Source organism: Hylaeus volcanicus, chromosome 1 (assembly GCF_026283585.1).
Source record: "Hylaeus volcanicus isolate JK05 chromosome 1, UHH_iyHylVolc1.0_haploid, whole genome shotgun sequence".
Lineage (NCBI taxonomy): Eukaryota > Metazoa > Arthropoda > Insecta > Hymenoptera > Colletidae > Hylaeus > Hylaeus volcanicus.
Window position 1 is genome coordinate 23,400,411 of NC_071976.1, and position 16,452 is coordinate 23,416,862.

The 16,452-nt window shown below is 39.1% G+C and overlaps 1 protein-coding gene across 3 annotated transcripts in view; it reads left to right on the forward strand.

The window, feature by feature from the left end:
- The window catches only part of LOC128873927 (alpha-mannosidase 2), a 136,822-nt gene that overhangs the window by 113,404 nt on the left and 6,966 nt on the right, over positions 1-16,452 (forward strand). For all 3 annotated transcript variants that reach the window (XM_054117970.1, XM_054117988.1, XM_054117979.1), the window contains 2 exons: positions 1,543-1,676; positions 15,557-16,025. In XM_054117970.1, coding sequence (XP_053973945.1) covers positions 1,543-1,676; positions 15,557-16,025 — 603 coding nt within the window. The remainder of the gene's footprint in view (positions 1-1,542; positions 1,677-15,556; positions 16,026-16,452) is intronic.

Consider the following 16,452-nt stretch of genomic DNA (forward strand, 5'->3'; position numbering starts at 1 on the left):
GATCATGGAATTATGAAGAACGTTACGTTTACGAGGGTTCTCAACGCGACACAGTTTCTAAATAATCTCGATCTTCGTGGAATATGGTCGATCGAAGAGCGGAAACGGAAGTAGAACGGAATTCATTGGTGGTTTACGAGCGACGCGAACGCGGAAACACGGGCGTGCGGGGCAAATCACGTAAATCCCAGCTAGCTGGAATGCGCCTGGCAATAAATATGATTTGTATCGCGGATTGTATCGTACGAAATTACAAGTTGCGGCGTTACACGTTACTCGTGGCTATCTGCGATGTAACTCACAATTACGCGGGCTCTATATCACCGACCGCCGGCTAAGATATTCCCATTTAACCCCTTTAGGTCGTGAATTATGCTCCAAGGAGAGTCCCCAGGACTTTGCCACCCCGTTTCCCTACCTCGCATTTCGCGACGAAACAGTGACCTCTGTGACGCTGACAATTTTCTGCCTGTCGAAGTCTATTGCACTTAAAGAGTCTTCCTGATGCGACACTTTCGAAACATCGAGATCATCGACCCAAGAAAATAAAGCACACGATAGCTCAGCGAGGCTGTAGAAGACGTTGCTCTGAAACGAGGAATCACGATGTGCTGGGAGGAGATTTTCCTGGATCGGGGATAACCGCGTAACCTTGGTGACCTTAACCCGAACTGTAGGAAGATTCCAGAGAGACAAGGATGAGATTCGTGGCAGCTTTACGGCGAACGTTAACGACCTAACGAGGAAACTGCCGCCGAATATGGGGAGAGGGACGTTATTGGTCGTACGCAACGCTTAGCCATACAAATCACGAAATTCTGTCAAGCTGGTGCACGCGCTCGCTAACACGGTGTTTTCGCAACCGCAAATCCTCTAATCGCGTTGTTAACGATCACGGAACGGTTTGTCGTGTCCGTTCGGTTTTTGGTTCACTGTTGTTCGCGAGCCTCGAGCTTACGAAGTGCTGTTTCTGGTAAAAATATTGCAGGAAATAATTGTTACAGAATGTCATGAAATATTGGGTCGATCCATTAAAATTCTTCTCTTTTTTGTACCTTTCTATCATTTGGAATTAGTGTTAATTTTCGTTTGTTTGAGATAAAATTTTTTCAGATGATTTAGGGTATTTGAAATAAGTGTTTGGACACTTATTAGAAAACTGTAATGATATTATTTATTTAAAGCGATAAATGTAGTAATATATTTCATGTAGGCCATCGCAATAATATTGAATTGATAAGTACACTATAAGAGTTAAAAAGAAATATGTGTATGTAGTCTTTACATCAATGAAGAAATCTATTGATTGATTTATGAAATGATTGACTTGTTAAATCGTTCAATGCTTTCATCTCGTTCTCCAAACTATACATATTACTTTATAAGCGTTGTATGCTTAGACTCGATTACTTCCTACAATTATTTTGTAACTTGCATCGTTTTATTAATGGATCAATATTATATTTGTTTTAACCTACGAAATTTGTAATACACGTCGACGTTTCGCAATGAATAATCGATGTTTCTTTTTCTCTTTGACAGCGCCCATCCTACCAAGAAGATGGTCGTGAAGAGGTTGGTGAAGGATGGCAGGCTGGAGATGACCACAGGAGGCTGGGTGATGACCGATGAGGCGACTTCGCACATCTACGCCATGCTGGATCAACTCATCGAAGGTGAGTAGTCTGTTCGATCCAAAACTGAACTCATATTTTAATTTTTGCCTCTAACTTCCTAGTCGCATATCGTACAAACTCAAAATTCCGTATACTTATTTTAGAGAATATATTCAATATATAGAGCGTGTAAAATACAGGGTGTCTCGGACTTAGTGTAAGAACCGGAAATGAGGGGTAGCTGAGACGATTCTGAACCACAATTTCCTTTGCAAAAATGTCGTCCTAGCTCGAGCTAGCCTCTCGTGATTTTTCGTTAACAATTCAAAAACGAAGCATCATCCGACGTTTTTGCAAAGAAAATTGTAGTTCAGAATCGTCTCAGCCACCCTTCATTTCCGGTTCTTACATTAATTCTGGGACATCCTGTATACATATTCGTCCATTAATCATAAAAAAAATATTCAAACACATGATATATCCTATAATTTTGTCCAGCACACTAAAACTTTACCAAAGTATATTGTGTTCCTTAAATTCAACCGGATATGGAACTTCTCACCCCGGTACGCAACGAAAGCTTCCTCTCTGAACGCAGCCATGCCCCCTCTGTAATAACACGATAAGTAACCATCGCGCAAGCTCGTGAAAGCACACCTAGTGGCTAGGGGTTTCGCGGGTCCGTAGTTAAAAAAGTCGACAGGAAAACGAGGCAGGAAGCAGGGGATAGCTTAGACGTTTCCCAAGCAGATGCGAGTAAGACGCAATAACCCGTAGCTTCTCCCTCGGTTGAAAGGATTTCGAGTCGATCCGGGAAACGTGCTCGAGGGACTCGACAGAGCAATAAGGAGGGACGACGATTCCTCGGAGGGAAGATTGCACTACTTCGCCCTTAACGCCTTCTGATTACGGCCTATCCTGGCGCGCAATGAAAGGAAAGGGATCCGCGACGGTTTAATGCCACGACATTTCCACCACGAGAGATTTTATTGTGCCCTGGCATTCCCCTGATTACATCGCCAAGAGCCCCCGCGGATACAGACCACGATATTTCCCGCAATAATAATTACCGTTCCCGTAAATACGGCCCGGCGTTATCGCCGTCTCGGAGCCACTAAGCGTTTTTACGACCGCGACGAACATATAAATTACAGAATATGTTTTGAAATATCAATATTGTAAATGTATAGTGTACAAAATGAAAAGATTTTCATTATTTTTTTTCTTAGCCAGGAATAGAATTTGAAGTGACATGTCGTGAAGTCACAGTCCTGTTCAAAAGTTCGAACTTAAATTTCGCTTGAAATAGGTGAAATTCATCGTAACCATTGTGTCGACAATTATTCTCCTCCTGTCTCTATCAGCGTACCTTTATAAGAATAGAATCAATTTTAATGAATCCCTTGTTTGAGAACTAAGCGTCGTCGTCCACGGGAGAAATCCTTTCATCCTTCCAATCGCGGATTTGTATTCGATAACGTGTTCGATTTTCATTGTGTTCCATATTCACACGTCAGATATTCTAGGAGTATTTGCCAATATATCGGTCTATAATGCCCGCGAGTGCGCATATTGACCGCATCTGGGCTGGAAATTTAACGTCCTAAACGCGAACGGGTCGCCATACATATTCAGAATCCTAATAATTGGAAGTTAATACAGCTGGTCGGCGTTATTTCAATGGTACGTGGCGATGGCTGCTGGGGAATCGCGTAAATTATTACACAGGTCCATCCTTGGTCTTGGCTTATATCTTGGTTCACGAAACAGTGTTTCCGAAATTGAGGAGACAGAACGTTGTGATTTTGTTTTTAGTACGACAGTGAAGGTGCAATATACATTTGCATTTCTTTTTTTAAATTGAAAATAAAAAAATAAAGTTTAAATTCAAAAATACATTAATAGCACCGCTTAATAACTACAACAAATGTATTGTTTGTCTTTAATTTGTAAATACTAGTAAAACAAAATATATGATATAAAAAAGAATAATTTTAAATATTATTTAAAATATTACCTCAAAGACATTTAAACAGGCTACTTAAAAATTTCCCTCGCAGCGTCGCCAACGGCTAAAGTTTGAAAGATTCCATTGAAAAGTCGACGTAACTCTGTTCGAAGAATACAGTTCTTCCAACCGATTTAACTTTGAAAAACCATTGGCGTACAGACGAAATAAATAAAAAGACGATAGCTCAAGAGCAGAAACCAGAGTTGTACGCTTTCTCGGCTGATTAGACACGCCGAAGAATGAAAGCGAAGTGGACAGAGGTTGCTCGTGTATAGAAGTCTGAAGGAAGTCGGTTCGAAGGAAGATTTTCCTTGGCCAAGTCGTCCGCTTATTTCAAGATCGCGAGTGCTCTTGGACGTAACCAAGCGTTCTTGACGTGAACACTCCTGGGAATATGGACAGATGGACACATTCGAAGCTCGAGTTGCTGAAACTCCAAGTGTGAACCGAAATCGACCGTTAATTTAACTCGCGTTTCGACACGCAAAATTGGGAATTATTTCAGCAAAATGTAATTTTAATGAAGAATAGCAAGGAAATTCACTGACGCATTAAACATAGTACATATATACAGAAATAATGCATGAGGCCTGTACGAAAACTATGATAGATAAAACATAATAGATTATGCCATTATTAATTACAATGTAATAAAATAAAATCTTAAGAAAAATGGTACAGGATAAACTGTCCATTATTCTAACATATTTAAGTATATAAAATACATATTTATAAAAGAACACATTTATAATATATTATAAACATATTATATAATACCTGTAATGTAAAACATGAGTTTTTATAAATACTATCAATAAACAATTAGAATTCAAAACTGTAGAAACACCGTGAAACTCGAAATATTCTCATTTGTGTGTGATAAAAACTAATACTTGACATTTATTTTCTATCTATATGCCGACTATCTCCATCTGTATGTCGATTTATCGATACCTGAAGTAGATATACGTGTGTTCTTACACTTTTCATTTTAAACATATATGGAGCTAAAACGCAAATCTGAATTTACTTTAATGCTTAATACTGATACAACATGTATTCAGTGTAATTCTGGAAACTGGGACACACTTTACCTCTCTTCAGAGAATAAATACAAAAATTAAATACAGGAAAAAATTAAATCTCGTAATTTATCTCGTAAGCTGATCTGTACATTTATTCTTTAAAAAAACTGTGTAATTGATATGAATAAATTCTTTAAAATATCCTACGTATAAATAAAATAAGATGAAATCGTTGAAAACTTGAATAATTTCGAGACTGCTAGGGATTAAAATGATCTATAATATTTAACTACAACATACTCTATTAATCCTAAAGAATTGACAAATTTTAAAAGCATTGATTTTCTCAGAATTAGACGTTATCGTTTCTTAAATTTTCGAATCTTTAATATTCCATAAATATTCCATAACTAATGTCTCATTCCAAAACATTAAAAACGAAATGTTTCTCGGTGACATTTTCATACGATACGACTCGGTGATAGCCAGAATTATGTATTACGCTACAAGCGTCACGGGTCGTAAATGGATCGGCATAAATCACAATCGCGAACCCGTCTAATTCCGATCGCACCCGTTCGATCAACGGAACGAATGATTTATCGGGATCCGTGCAAGGACAATGGGCCGACGATAATGGTCTTCCCATTGTTTACTGCGGGGAAATAGTGATAATCTAAATACAATAGTTCTACCTGATTTGTCAATCACGGAAAATATATTTCAAATACTTTTCTACGATGAGTATACACGACTTCGATACAGAGTTGGACAAGAATTATGTAGAATAAAAGGATGAAATTCCAGATAATCTCTATTTTGAAAATAATTCAAATATTGCAGAAAAGGTTTCATTAAATATTCCAAGTTCTACCCATTATTAGAACTTGATACCAGTGGGTAACATTTTGAATATTTTAGGTATTAGAGGAGATTTATATGGAATGGATAAATATAACACTTCAAGACAGTGGTACAGTACGTAAAACTAAAAATATTTTCAGTTTCAATTACCTTATTCTTACAATTTCATTAAAAGATTCTAAACGTCATACGCCGTTACATCGTCATAGCAAAAATATTCAAATCTAGTCTTGGATCGGTAAAAAAAAAACTCGCAGTGCTCGAATCGAGGGTGGCTCGTAATGGCAGGATGCGATGGGACTCTTCGATTTTTCACGCTACGAGGAGTACGGATGTTCGTGATAGCGAGCAAACAACAGCGCGCGCTCAGGCAGACGCTAATGATCGCAATTAAAGCGACATCGAAGAATGGGGGTCGGTAGATTAACCCCTGAAATCCAGAATCCCGGAATCCTCGAGCTTGGTGCACCAGCGGAAGATAAGCGATCCGATCGCGGCATCGGCGATATCGACAATTGCAGAAATCGAGATAATCCGCGATCCACTTGGGGTCGAACCTCGAACACGCAGGAAGCACGATAATAACCGGAAGCGCGCCGGGACGAGTCCATTACCGGCCTCTCTTGGAGCACCTCGCTCGTTTCGGCCCCACTCGCTGGAAATTAGCGGCAACTAACGAGCACCGCGTTATCTCCGCAATGATTCGGTCCCACCAAGTCTGTGTCTTCGACGAACAATACGCCCCCCCCGACATAAGTCGAGGATTCCGAATCGTTCCTTCATCGGACAGAAAAGTGTCCATTCCAAAAATCTCGGTGAATATAAACCACTGGACAAAATTAACGGAACACTTTCTTAAATGTTCATAATTATGAGAGTTTCCAACCGATTTCGGTGAAACTTCGTGAGGAATAGTCTTCAAGTGTCTTCTGGGTGTGTGCAAAGTTCCATCGGCGAGGGTTGATGTGAAGGGGTTAATTCGCCCTTTTAAAGAGGGGGGCGTCGAAAAACGTCACTTCTAAAGGTGCTAGAGGTGACGGACTCCATATTCTCCTGTACACGAAGTTTTATCAAAATCTAGTCACTTTACGCATTTTGTCCCGTTACATTGGATCCGCGATTTAGAATTTCTAAATTCTGAGTTCAGACTTGGAATCAGTGACCTCAAAAACCCTTGTATACCAAATTTCATCCAAACCGATCGTGAGGGAAAGTGGATATAAATATTTCTCTTTTAAAGAACTTTGAGGGGTATCCCAACCAGGAAATACTACAATGTTTACTATTATGTCAAGGAATTTAAAGGGGTGTTCCTTCCAGGAAATACTACAATGTTTACTAGTATTTCTCGGAATTGGAACGGCCTTGCAAGGACACATGACTGTATGTATATACGTCGCTACGTCTGTCCCTCTCTTATAATTGTCTATAAAATGGGAAACTTTGATATATGTGTCATAGCTCAGCGTGGAATTGTCCGATTTGATTCTACCAAAATTCAATTTGAAGGGCACAATTTCTACTACCTAATACATAGGTTTATGTATTCATTATTATCATTGTCAGATACTTTTAAACAATTGTTTTTTTTTATAACAATGTATGTGACTTTGAAGTGCCTACCTCGGCGTAGAATCGTCTGATTCGATTCTAACAAAATTCAAATTAAAGGGTAGAATTTTTACTATCTAATAGGTAGTTACTATCATTGCTAGATACTCTTAAACAATTGTTTTTTTTAAATATATAATTATTAAATATTACCCTCATTGTCCCATGTAACTCGGCGTGAAATCGTCCGATTCGATTCTAACAAAATTCAAATTAAAGGTTGGAATCTCTACTATCTAATAGGTAGTTACACTACCTAAAAGTTGATAACTTTCAGACTGCTATCATTTTAATGGTGTGTAAAAAAGATATCTGTCTAGGAACTTTTACACACACTATTAGTAGTCTCCGTTCGAAACGTCTTCGATCCCCGCGAAATAAAAGCAACAAGTGGCGCGCGATACTAATTATCCTTCCGTTTATTCGTTGATCTTCAGGCCGTCGAATGCGCCGCCTCGCTACTGGACGTGCCTGTCAGTGGTAGAGGTCGACGCTCTAGCGAACGGCGCAAATAGTGGCGCTGGCGGAGCGTCCTGTGTCAGACGTACGCTAGTGGAATAAGACGTTTTGAGGTCAGACGAGAGAAACTATGAAAATTTCAGTAGCGCATCGTTTCAGTCAAAACTTTTCATATTCATGAATATTTCATTCGCGTTGTCTGCCTCGAAAGTTTCGTTTAAAAAATTGAGAAAGTCACTGATCATAGAATATTTAGAATGTTTCACTCAAACTGCTTACTCTGGAAACTTCGTTTAAAATATTAATCGTCCATCGTATTTCAATTAACTCACATCCCCGAAAATTTTGTTTACAAAGTAAAAGAGTACTTAATGCAGTTAATAGTGTGAATACAGTTATATGTAGAGCGAGACAAAAAGTTAGCAGGTCAATTTATAAGCTGTGCCATTTTATCGAAGGAGGAAGGCATTCATATTGCAAAGAGATTACCGTACGAAACGGAGATAAATTGACAGCCATCGAATGGCGTGAATATTCTAAAGCTCTCGACGCTCAACTTCGATGCTTAACTTTTCTTCCGTTCCAGCGTTCCTGTCGTGCTTTCCCCCGAGCTTTCGCCACTACGTTCGCGCGCATCAGCCGCAGCTCCACCCTCGATCGTGTACCAGGGGCTGCTCTACGTGCGCGATAACTCGCTTAATGCACACATGTCGTGTCTAATGAGTTATAATCAGTCGAGCATCGGCTGAGTGTAGTTTAATGGTTTGTTCACTCGTATTAGGCGACGCTACACCCTTCCGACGCCCTCCACTCCCCCCGACGCCGCAGCTCTTTCCTCTTCTCGCACTTTTTACCCTCTGATTATTTCACCCCTCTCTTCTGCACATCTCGAACTCTGCGAAACAATTTACAACCGAAGTGGTGCCAAATTAAAAATTTTATAATTGCAGCCTGTACGTCCCTCTCGAACTTCTGTAGGAACATTTAGAATTTCGCAGAAGTCTGCGAGATTCATTGAATTTTTATGGAGATTCGATAATTTACGAAGTATTTGCCTAATCTATGAATAGTAGATTTAGAGTATCTGTAATTTTACGATAGTGGTTCGTGGTATAATCAAATAGGGGATGATCCTTTGTCTGGCATTAAGAAAACTTTGTTCCACAATTTCGTCTCATTTTTGGCTCAAGAATCCCGCTGTGGTGATTTCGAAGATGATTATCGTGCATTCTTCTCGCAATAGGGTAAAGACGACGTTCCCTCCTCCTATCTTCTCTCCGTTTTGTGCTCCGACAAAACATCTGCAATAACGCTAGCTCCACCGAGCATGGCACGTGCAATTTGCGGAGAAGTTCCGAATTCCACGAATAATTGACGCAATTTCCGTGCCACGGCCATCGATGACTCCGCGAATGCGGAACCTACGGTCTAACGGACCGATAACAATCCAGGCAGTGCGCGTTAATGTTTAAGCACACTTGAACGATTTCGAATACGCCAGAATCGAAAATACCGAGGACACTTGGCTTCTGCAATTGCTGGCATCCAGCAGATATCGAAGAGCTCGTAGTCTCGTGCCGGGGATGCTTGAGCAGCAATTATGTTTTAGAAAACTGCATAATTGAATTAACTCTAAAACAGAAACACAATTTGGGATATAGTTTGAAATGTTTCGCGTCAAGACCCTGTCATACTTTCTATAGAGGACTATAAAAATAAGTTCGGAGTTGTTTGTGTCGATGGCAATAATTCCACAGGACACTGACATTACTCTGATATAAAATTTGTCATTTTTTTTTTTTTTGTATTTTTGCATTTTCTGCTATTACATGTTATTCCATAGCTAATGTTAGAGTATTTTGTTATATGATATTTTACATCACAAGTTATTTATTAGTATATTGGTACTAATTAGGAGAGAAGGAGCTGTAAGGATATATATGTAAATTTCAGAAAAGGACCACGAGCCCTGATTATTATCTACAATCTGGGAAAATCCATCTTTCCGTCAGTAAATTGTATTTTTAGGATAGGAGTACTATTAGTCACTACTTTATATGCAAAATCCCGATCGATAGTGAAATAAGTTAATTCTGAATTTCATAAAAGGGAAATCTCTAGCTCTCCAGCATACACGCCCTGGGCACACAAAATCGATATCTCGAAGACGAAAGCTTCTACTGGAAAATTGTTTCCTACCTTTTTTACGTATCTTCGGACAAAGAATCGCCTCAACTTATCGATTGGATTCATTTTGTACTGTTCGACTCGGCCGAATGCGACTTCGGGGGTTAAGCTGGAGACGTAAAACACGTATGGTTTCTTAAATATTTATTGCAGTGGAACTGTATTTTCTAAAAGTTTGTGTTCGTAGGGCATGAGTATACGTTATTCGTAGAGTGCGCAAATATTTATATTTAATTCGAGAGATGATTTTATTCAAAATGGCGGCCTTATCTAGCGATGCTTTCTCGAATGTGACATAACTATGTAAATGTTTCCTGTCCTTCGATGATTTGAATTTAAAATAAGATATAGGATTCTTGTTTATGAATATATTCCTTATCCATTCAAATAAGGTTTTCTTGAGAAACTGGGGAATATTAAAATGGGGTAGTTTAAATTCGTTTTCAATTTTCAGTTACAAGTGAATTTGTAACAGTGACTGTTTTTGCTTCACAATTATAAGGTTATGGATCCAGTAATAAAAATTATACAAGAATAAAAGAAGAATATAATTAGAAACATATGTGCCTAATTTTATTAAGATTTAATTAAACGTTTATGAACCTGTTATAACGACAGGTTTTATTTCACAATTCTATGACTATGAAACCAGTAACAAAAAAACGTACCCAAACAGATAAACAATGTAATTATTATAATAAATATTTCTGTCTATATTTATTTAACTATTCGATCACTCTGATATTCTAGCCGGCTTAGTAGCATTTTGTACCTAAATTACCAAGGTGAAAATATGAACTATGCCACTATCTCTAGCAATGTCAGCAGCATTGGGACCAATGATTATACCCATCGCGTTTATAATCCTCGGTATAGTGCTGAAACCTTCGTTAACACTTAGTCGACCGAACAGGTCCACCAGGGACCTCAGCCTCATTATTGCGTTAATAACTCATAGACGTAACAGCAGTCTTCTGTCGCTCAGTCTCAAGTCTCTCTTTTAATATCTTGGATTCTATATCATTAAATTGTTCCTCGGTTATCTTGAAATAACTGAAATTCAGTAATTTAAGTCTGGAGTTTATTAACGATTTCACTGGATGCTTTACATATTTGACACATTATATAGCGACTAGAACGACCATAATTATCAATTACATTTTCAGAAAATACACACATTTTTGTTTGCTTTTATAAGTATCTCTATGCTGGAATACTTGCGACTTTATTCTTATTCATCGAGTGATATTCATTAACGGTATAAGTGACTTTATTAATTAAAAAACAAAATAGTATCTTCAACGATTCTGAAATAAAAATTCTTTGCCGAGGGTAGTTTTTTCAAAATTTGACATTTTTTAAAATGTATCGACTTTATTCTCCATATATTTTTGCCTATTCTAGAAATATGTACCTACGTTACCTATCTCATTTCGATTAAATGGACCACGATTTTTATTCGAGGAACATCATCAGTGCTCGTATTCAACGTAATCGATGTAGTCATTTATGTTTCCCACGCGAAATCTAAAACTTGGACCGTGCACCTCGGTTCGTTCGCCTCTCAGGGTGGTTAACTATGAAGCAACGCTGGATAATTCACCTTTGTTGGCTGACCTACAAAGCATTATCTTCCGGTACGCCGCCATACCTCCGTGAACTTATTTACTCAAGCTCCCAGATACACTCTGTGCAACTCAGCAAGGCGTGCTTGTGACCGAGCTGTTCCTCCACACCAATCGTCAAAATTTCGAGATTTCTTCTTTTATTCAACGACATAAAGTAGGGCAGGTGCATGCGAGCAAGTATTGATACAGATACTGTGAAACGATTTAAAAAGATCCAGTTTTTTAACACTAGATTTATGGTCAGACACAATTTGTCAGGGCCGGCGAGACCTTTTGCGGGGCCTGAATTCACATTCAAATCCTACACTTAAATTTTACAACGACGAATTATTTATTCACAAACGCTATATATTTTTTATAAGACGAATATTAAGTAATAATACTTTGATGATTTTTGTCACTCCTTTCAATTTAATCATCGCTACTAAAAAAATTTCTTGCATCTCAGCAAAAATTGCTTCCATTTGTTAATGGTATCATCAGTCTGTAAAAAGTTAATTAAAATCGGTGCCTCTTAATTCAGTAATTTTCGTAGACCGCGGGCCCTTTTAAAACGCGGGTTCCGACGAACGCGCGCTGAACCTGCCTTGCGCCGGCTCTGCAATTTGTAAAATATTATTTGGAATTCTACGAAGTATGGAAATCTTAAATTAGAGATCTCACCTTCGATGTCAATCTAAACTTAGCATTCGCGGCAGTAGAATCCTAAGAAAGCATATCGAGTTGCTGGTAGATACCAGAAAGAAGACCTCGAGCGCGTAAGGTTAAATCCAAGTTTAGAATCAGAACCAGTAGAGAGTTTGGATATTAGGTTATTCGGAGCATACGCTGTATTATTATTATAAATGTATACGCTGCTCCGTTTAAAACGACCGTGTGGGACGTCTATAGCGAAAGGGTTAATCTTCCAGCTTCGCCGTAACATTAACGCTCGGATAGAGGGACAGCCCCAGCTATTTCGCTAATGCAATCGTTTTCGACTGACGCGGTTCCGAAATTTCCCCGGGACGCAAGACCGTGTTCAGAGTCCCTCGTGTGCAACCGGCGGATGCACTTTGTGTGCAGCTAAGCGTGCGTGTTAACGTCATTGTCGTGGATACAGCCAGGTATCCACCATCGTACTGCGGCGTAAGTACGACGTTCCTCCGGATTTACGTTAACGTCTACAACCCAATCGATTCTCCTTTGTTCCCCTTGTAACACTGGTTCGTCTCAATCAATCAAAATGACAGTATAATTTTTTTTCTCCGTGCTACCGAGCCTATGTCATTTGCGAATTATTTATAATACATAAAAATGATACATGAAAATAAGTTTTGTTGGGAATTTGAAGAATTATTTTAAACAAACGTAGTACACTTCTTATCCGTCTCATTTTATCTTCCTGATAACTAAGTTGCATCTGCGAATCAAATAAAAAGTAAACGGTAGTACTCGCAAGGGAGGTTCGACAATTGATTCTTTTCCATTTTAGCCCGAGAACGGTTTTAAAGATGGAAACTCTCCTTCGAAATAATTCTGGTTATTTATACTTTCTGGTTATTATACTTTTAATATCTCTGACACCGTAAGAAATATTGACAAAATTTTAAATACAAAATTTAATAGTTTTTAGCATTCTATAACACGGTAACAAGAAATTAAATAAAAAATTATTTTTAATCCCGTTCCAGAGATAGTTGGTTTGAAATTCGAATTTCTGCCGATGACGACGAGAGACAAAAACGACACGAACGGCTTCTACGAAGATAAATAGCAGAGATACTGAACCGACGAACGTTCTGAACAAAAATTAGGCCATCGCGGAACGAACATTTGGGTCACTCGGTTGCCGCTGAACTCCCAGAGGACTCCGATAAGACGCGTCTCGACGCCTAGCGTCGCTTAACGTCCTCGCAACAAATTTATGCCCCTCTAAATTTAAGGCTCACGCGATACTGTCAGAGCCTGCGAGATCGAAACTTCGATTCGGGTTAGGAGCTGGGTTCGATCGCTGATTGTCGACCGATCAGAGCCGGGGTCTTCAACCCTTTCTTGTTTACCACCAGTTTAGGCTTATTTTAAAGGGATTGTAATATGCCTACGACTTACCAAACAGAAAATTTCATGATGTTCTTGCAGAACATAATTTTATTCAAAAATAAAATTGGGATAATCGCGGAATTAGATATAAAAAATAACCAATACAAATACAACTACGAGTTGTATTACTCGCTAACTCATCTTTAGAAGACAAAACATACTTTTATTTACGTTTCTGTTCTTTATGTGTGTATATAAAAATATGAATTTGCATAAAGTGAAACGTGCCAATCAACCTCATAAGAGATAACAAGAGAACAATATTTTAATTCGTTTTTCAACGTGTTCTGTCAGTTTTACATAAATCGGACGGTAGCGTGTTAAAATCGCATGAAATCGTTGGTTTCCTTTGGTTTGTTTTATATTCCCCGAAAATAAAAGGATAATACGGAAGCCAGAGAAAACGGAACCGATAGAACCGACCAATTCACGGCGGTTTCGTCGCGAGTTCCATTAATTCAGATACGATTTCTCACGGCGGAGTCTCGTTTCGATACGTGGTCGGAGCGGACGAGGCCCGTAATCGATGCCTATTTATCAGTTCTCACCCTCTGAGCATTCCTCGCCGACCAGGCAACCCCGCTTGACCCTGTGCAACAGCGGGGAGTTAATCCAGATCCGTTGCCACAGGATAGAGACTGCGTTTCGGGTTCTCGGCCAGGCGATTTATTGCTCGAGTGTGTTAGCAGACAAACCGAACAACCTTTCCTATTTCAAAACCGTAGGAACGGATATGGGAGGCGAAAGCTTCGTCCGAGATTTCTTAACCCTTTTCACAGAAAATTTTGATTTTCAAACAGTTTACATGTTTAATGTAATAATATTGATAGGAAGTTGTGGATTTAGTATAATAGGTACATACACGGTCTGTCCAAAAAGAAACCGAACTTTTGCTATAAAAAGAAAAAAGTACAAGTAAAGTTTTTACACGCACGTTTATTTACTCAAAATAATGTCCCTCTGCGCCAATACAGCTTGTAGACCGCGCAATTAACATTTCGAAGGACCTTTGCAGCTCCTGTTTTGGTAGCCCTGGGAGATCGAAACTTCAATTGGCGGTTACAGCGGCCTGAATCTCCGAAACGTTGCTATAATGTGACCCTTTCGTTGGAATTTTCAATTTTGGGAAAAGAAAATAATCGCAGAGTGACAGATCAAGCGAGTAGTGTGAATAATCCAAGGTAACAATGCCTTTTTTTAGCCAAAAATTGTCGCTCAATTGCGGCTTTGTGTGCAGGTGCATTGTCGTGCAGCAACATCCAACTTCGTCTTCAATGGACTCTCGATCGTTTTCAAATCGAGTGAACCACTCGTAAACTCGTGTACAACATAGGCATTCATCCCTATACACTTGTTTTAATAACGTAAGCGTTTCGGTAAAAGTCTTTATCAATTTAACGCAAAACTTAATATTAGCGATTTATTGCGGTATTCCAACAAGCGTCACAAAACGTCCGTTATATTTCAAGTCACACAACGGAATGTGAACGATCGATTCAAATGATACTGTGCACGGTCAACAATTAACGTTCAACCTATCGTCTTTTACTATCTGTAACTAGATGGCGCGATTAGAAAAAATTTTAGAGCAAAAGTTTGATTTCTTTTTAGACAGACCGTGTACTTAGATTTAGAATAACCTTTTTCCGTTAAAAATGTTCCTCGTTTAAAAACACATTTTGCTTTGTCCTATTGTTACAGCGTTTAGAGAATTATTTGGATTATAGAGTCTAAACACGAATATCAATTTTATAATCAAGCCTGAAATTGTCCTACTTTTTAAACCATCAAACCGTCAACGACTTGCTAACGCGTTTTGACTTGTATACATTCGTGATTCCACTTATTGTACTTTAAGCGTTAGTTCATAGTATTACCATATGAACGAAAAACTTCAAATGAAATAGTAAAGCTAAGCAAAAGTTGGTATAATTTTTAACCCACCTAACTTCAGAGAATTAAAAGATATTCAAGGTGGAACAAGTTATTGCCCCTCTCTGTATAACTGTTTGAAACCTTTTTCAACCCCCGGTTTGTAGTCTTACCTAACGCAGTCGTTTTCGTTTGTTCCAGGTCACCAGTGGTTAAAAACAAACCTGGACGTGGTCCCGGAATCCGGCTGGTCGGTAGACCCGTTCGGCCACGGCGGCACTATCCCGTACTTCCTGAAAGCCTCGGGCGCTTCCGGTACTATAATCCAACGGATCCACTACGCGTGGAAGCAATGGTTCGCTAAGAAACAGTACGGCGACTTCGTCTGGCTCCATCCCTGGGATCAGACAGGGGAAGCGGACATGCTGACCCACAATCAACCATTCGACATCTACAACATCAAGCACTCCTGCGGTCCTCATCCCCACGTCTGTCTGAACTTCGACTTCCGAAAGATTCGCGGAGAGTACACCGAGTACTCTGTACGGGCGGTCGAGATCACGCCGAACAATGTGAAGCAAATGGCCGAGTTGCTTCTGGAACAGTACTCGCGGACAGGATCTTTGTTCACGCATAATGTCGTGCTGATGCCGCTCGGGGACGACTTCAGGTTGGTACGAGTCCAGCCCCGATCCCATTTCGAGATATTGTCCTGTAAACTTTGGGCATATTTGCCGACAACATGCTCGTTCTCTCGTCGCGTTTCTGTTAGGTTGGTGCATAATTATCTGACATTTTTTAAGGGTATTATTTGCACATCAATGAAAACACACTCGGAACATGTTGGATCGATTATTCCGAAGCATTGTTGTAATATTTACTACAATTCAACCTTTTACTTTACTAGATGTACTGAGAATATATATACAATGTATATATCTGTTAATGCAGAATAAGAACTCATGTCGATGTACTAACTCCTGACAAAATTTTGTCTCGACAAAAACTAAAAAATAAACGGTAATTTCAAATGACAGAACATTACAAAAACAAAACGTTGGATAATCGTGCGTCAACCAAAGGTGTACATGTTAATT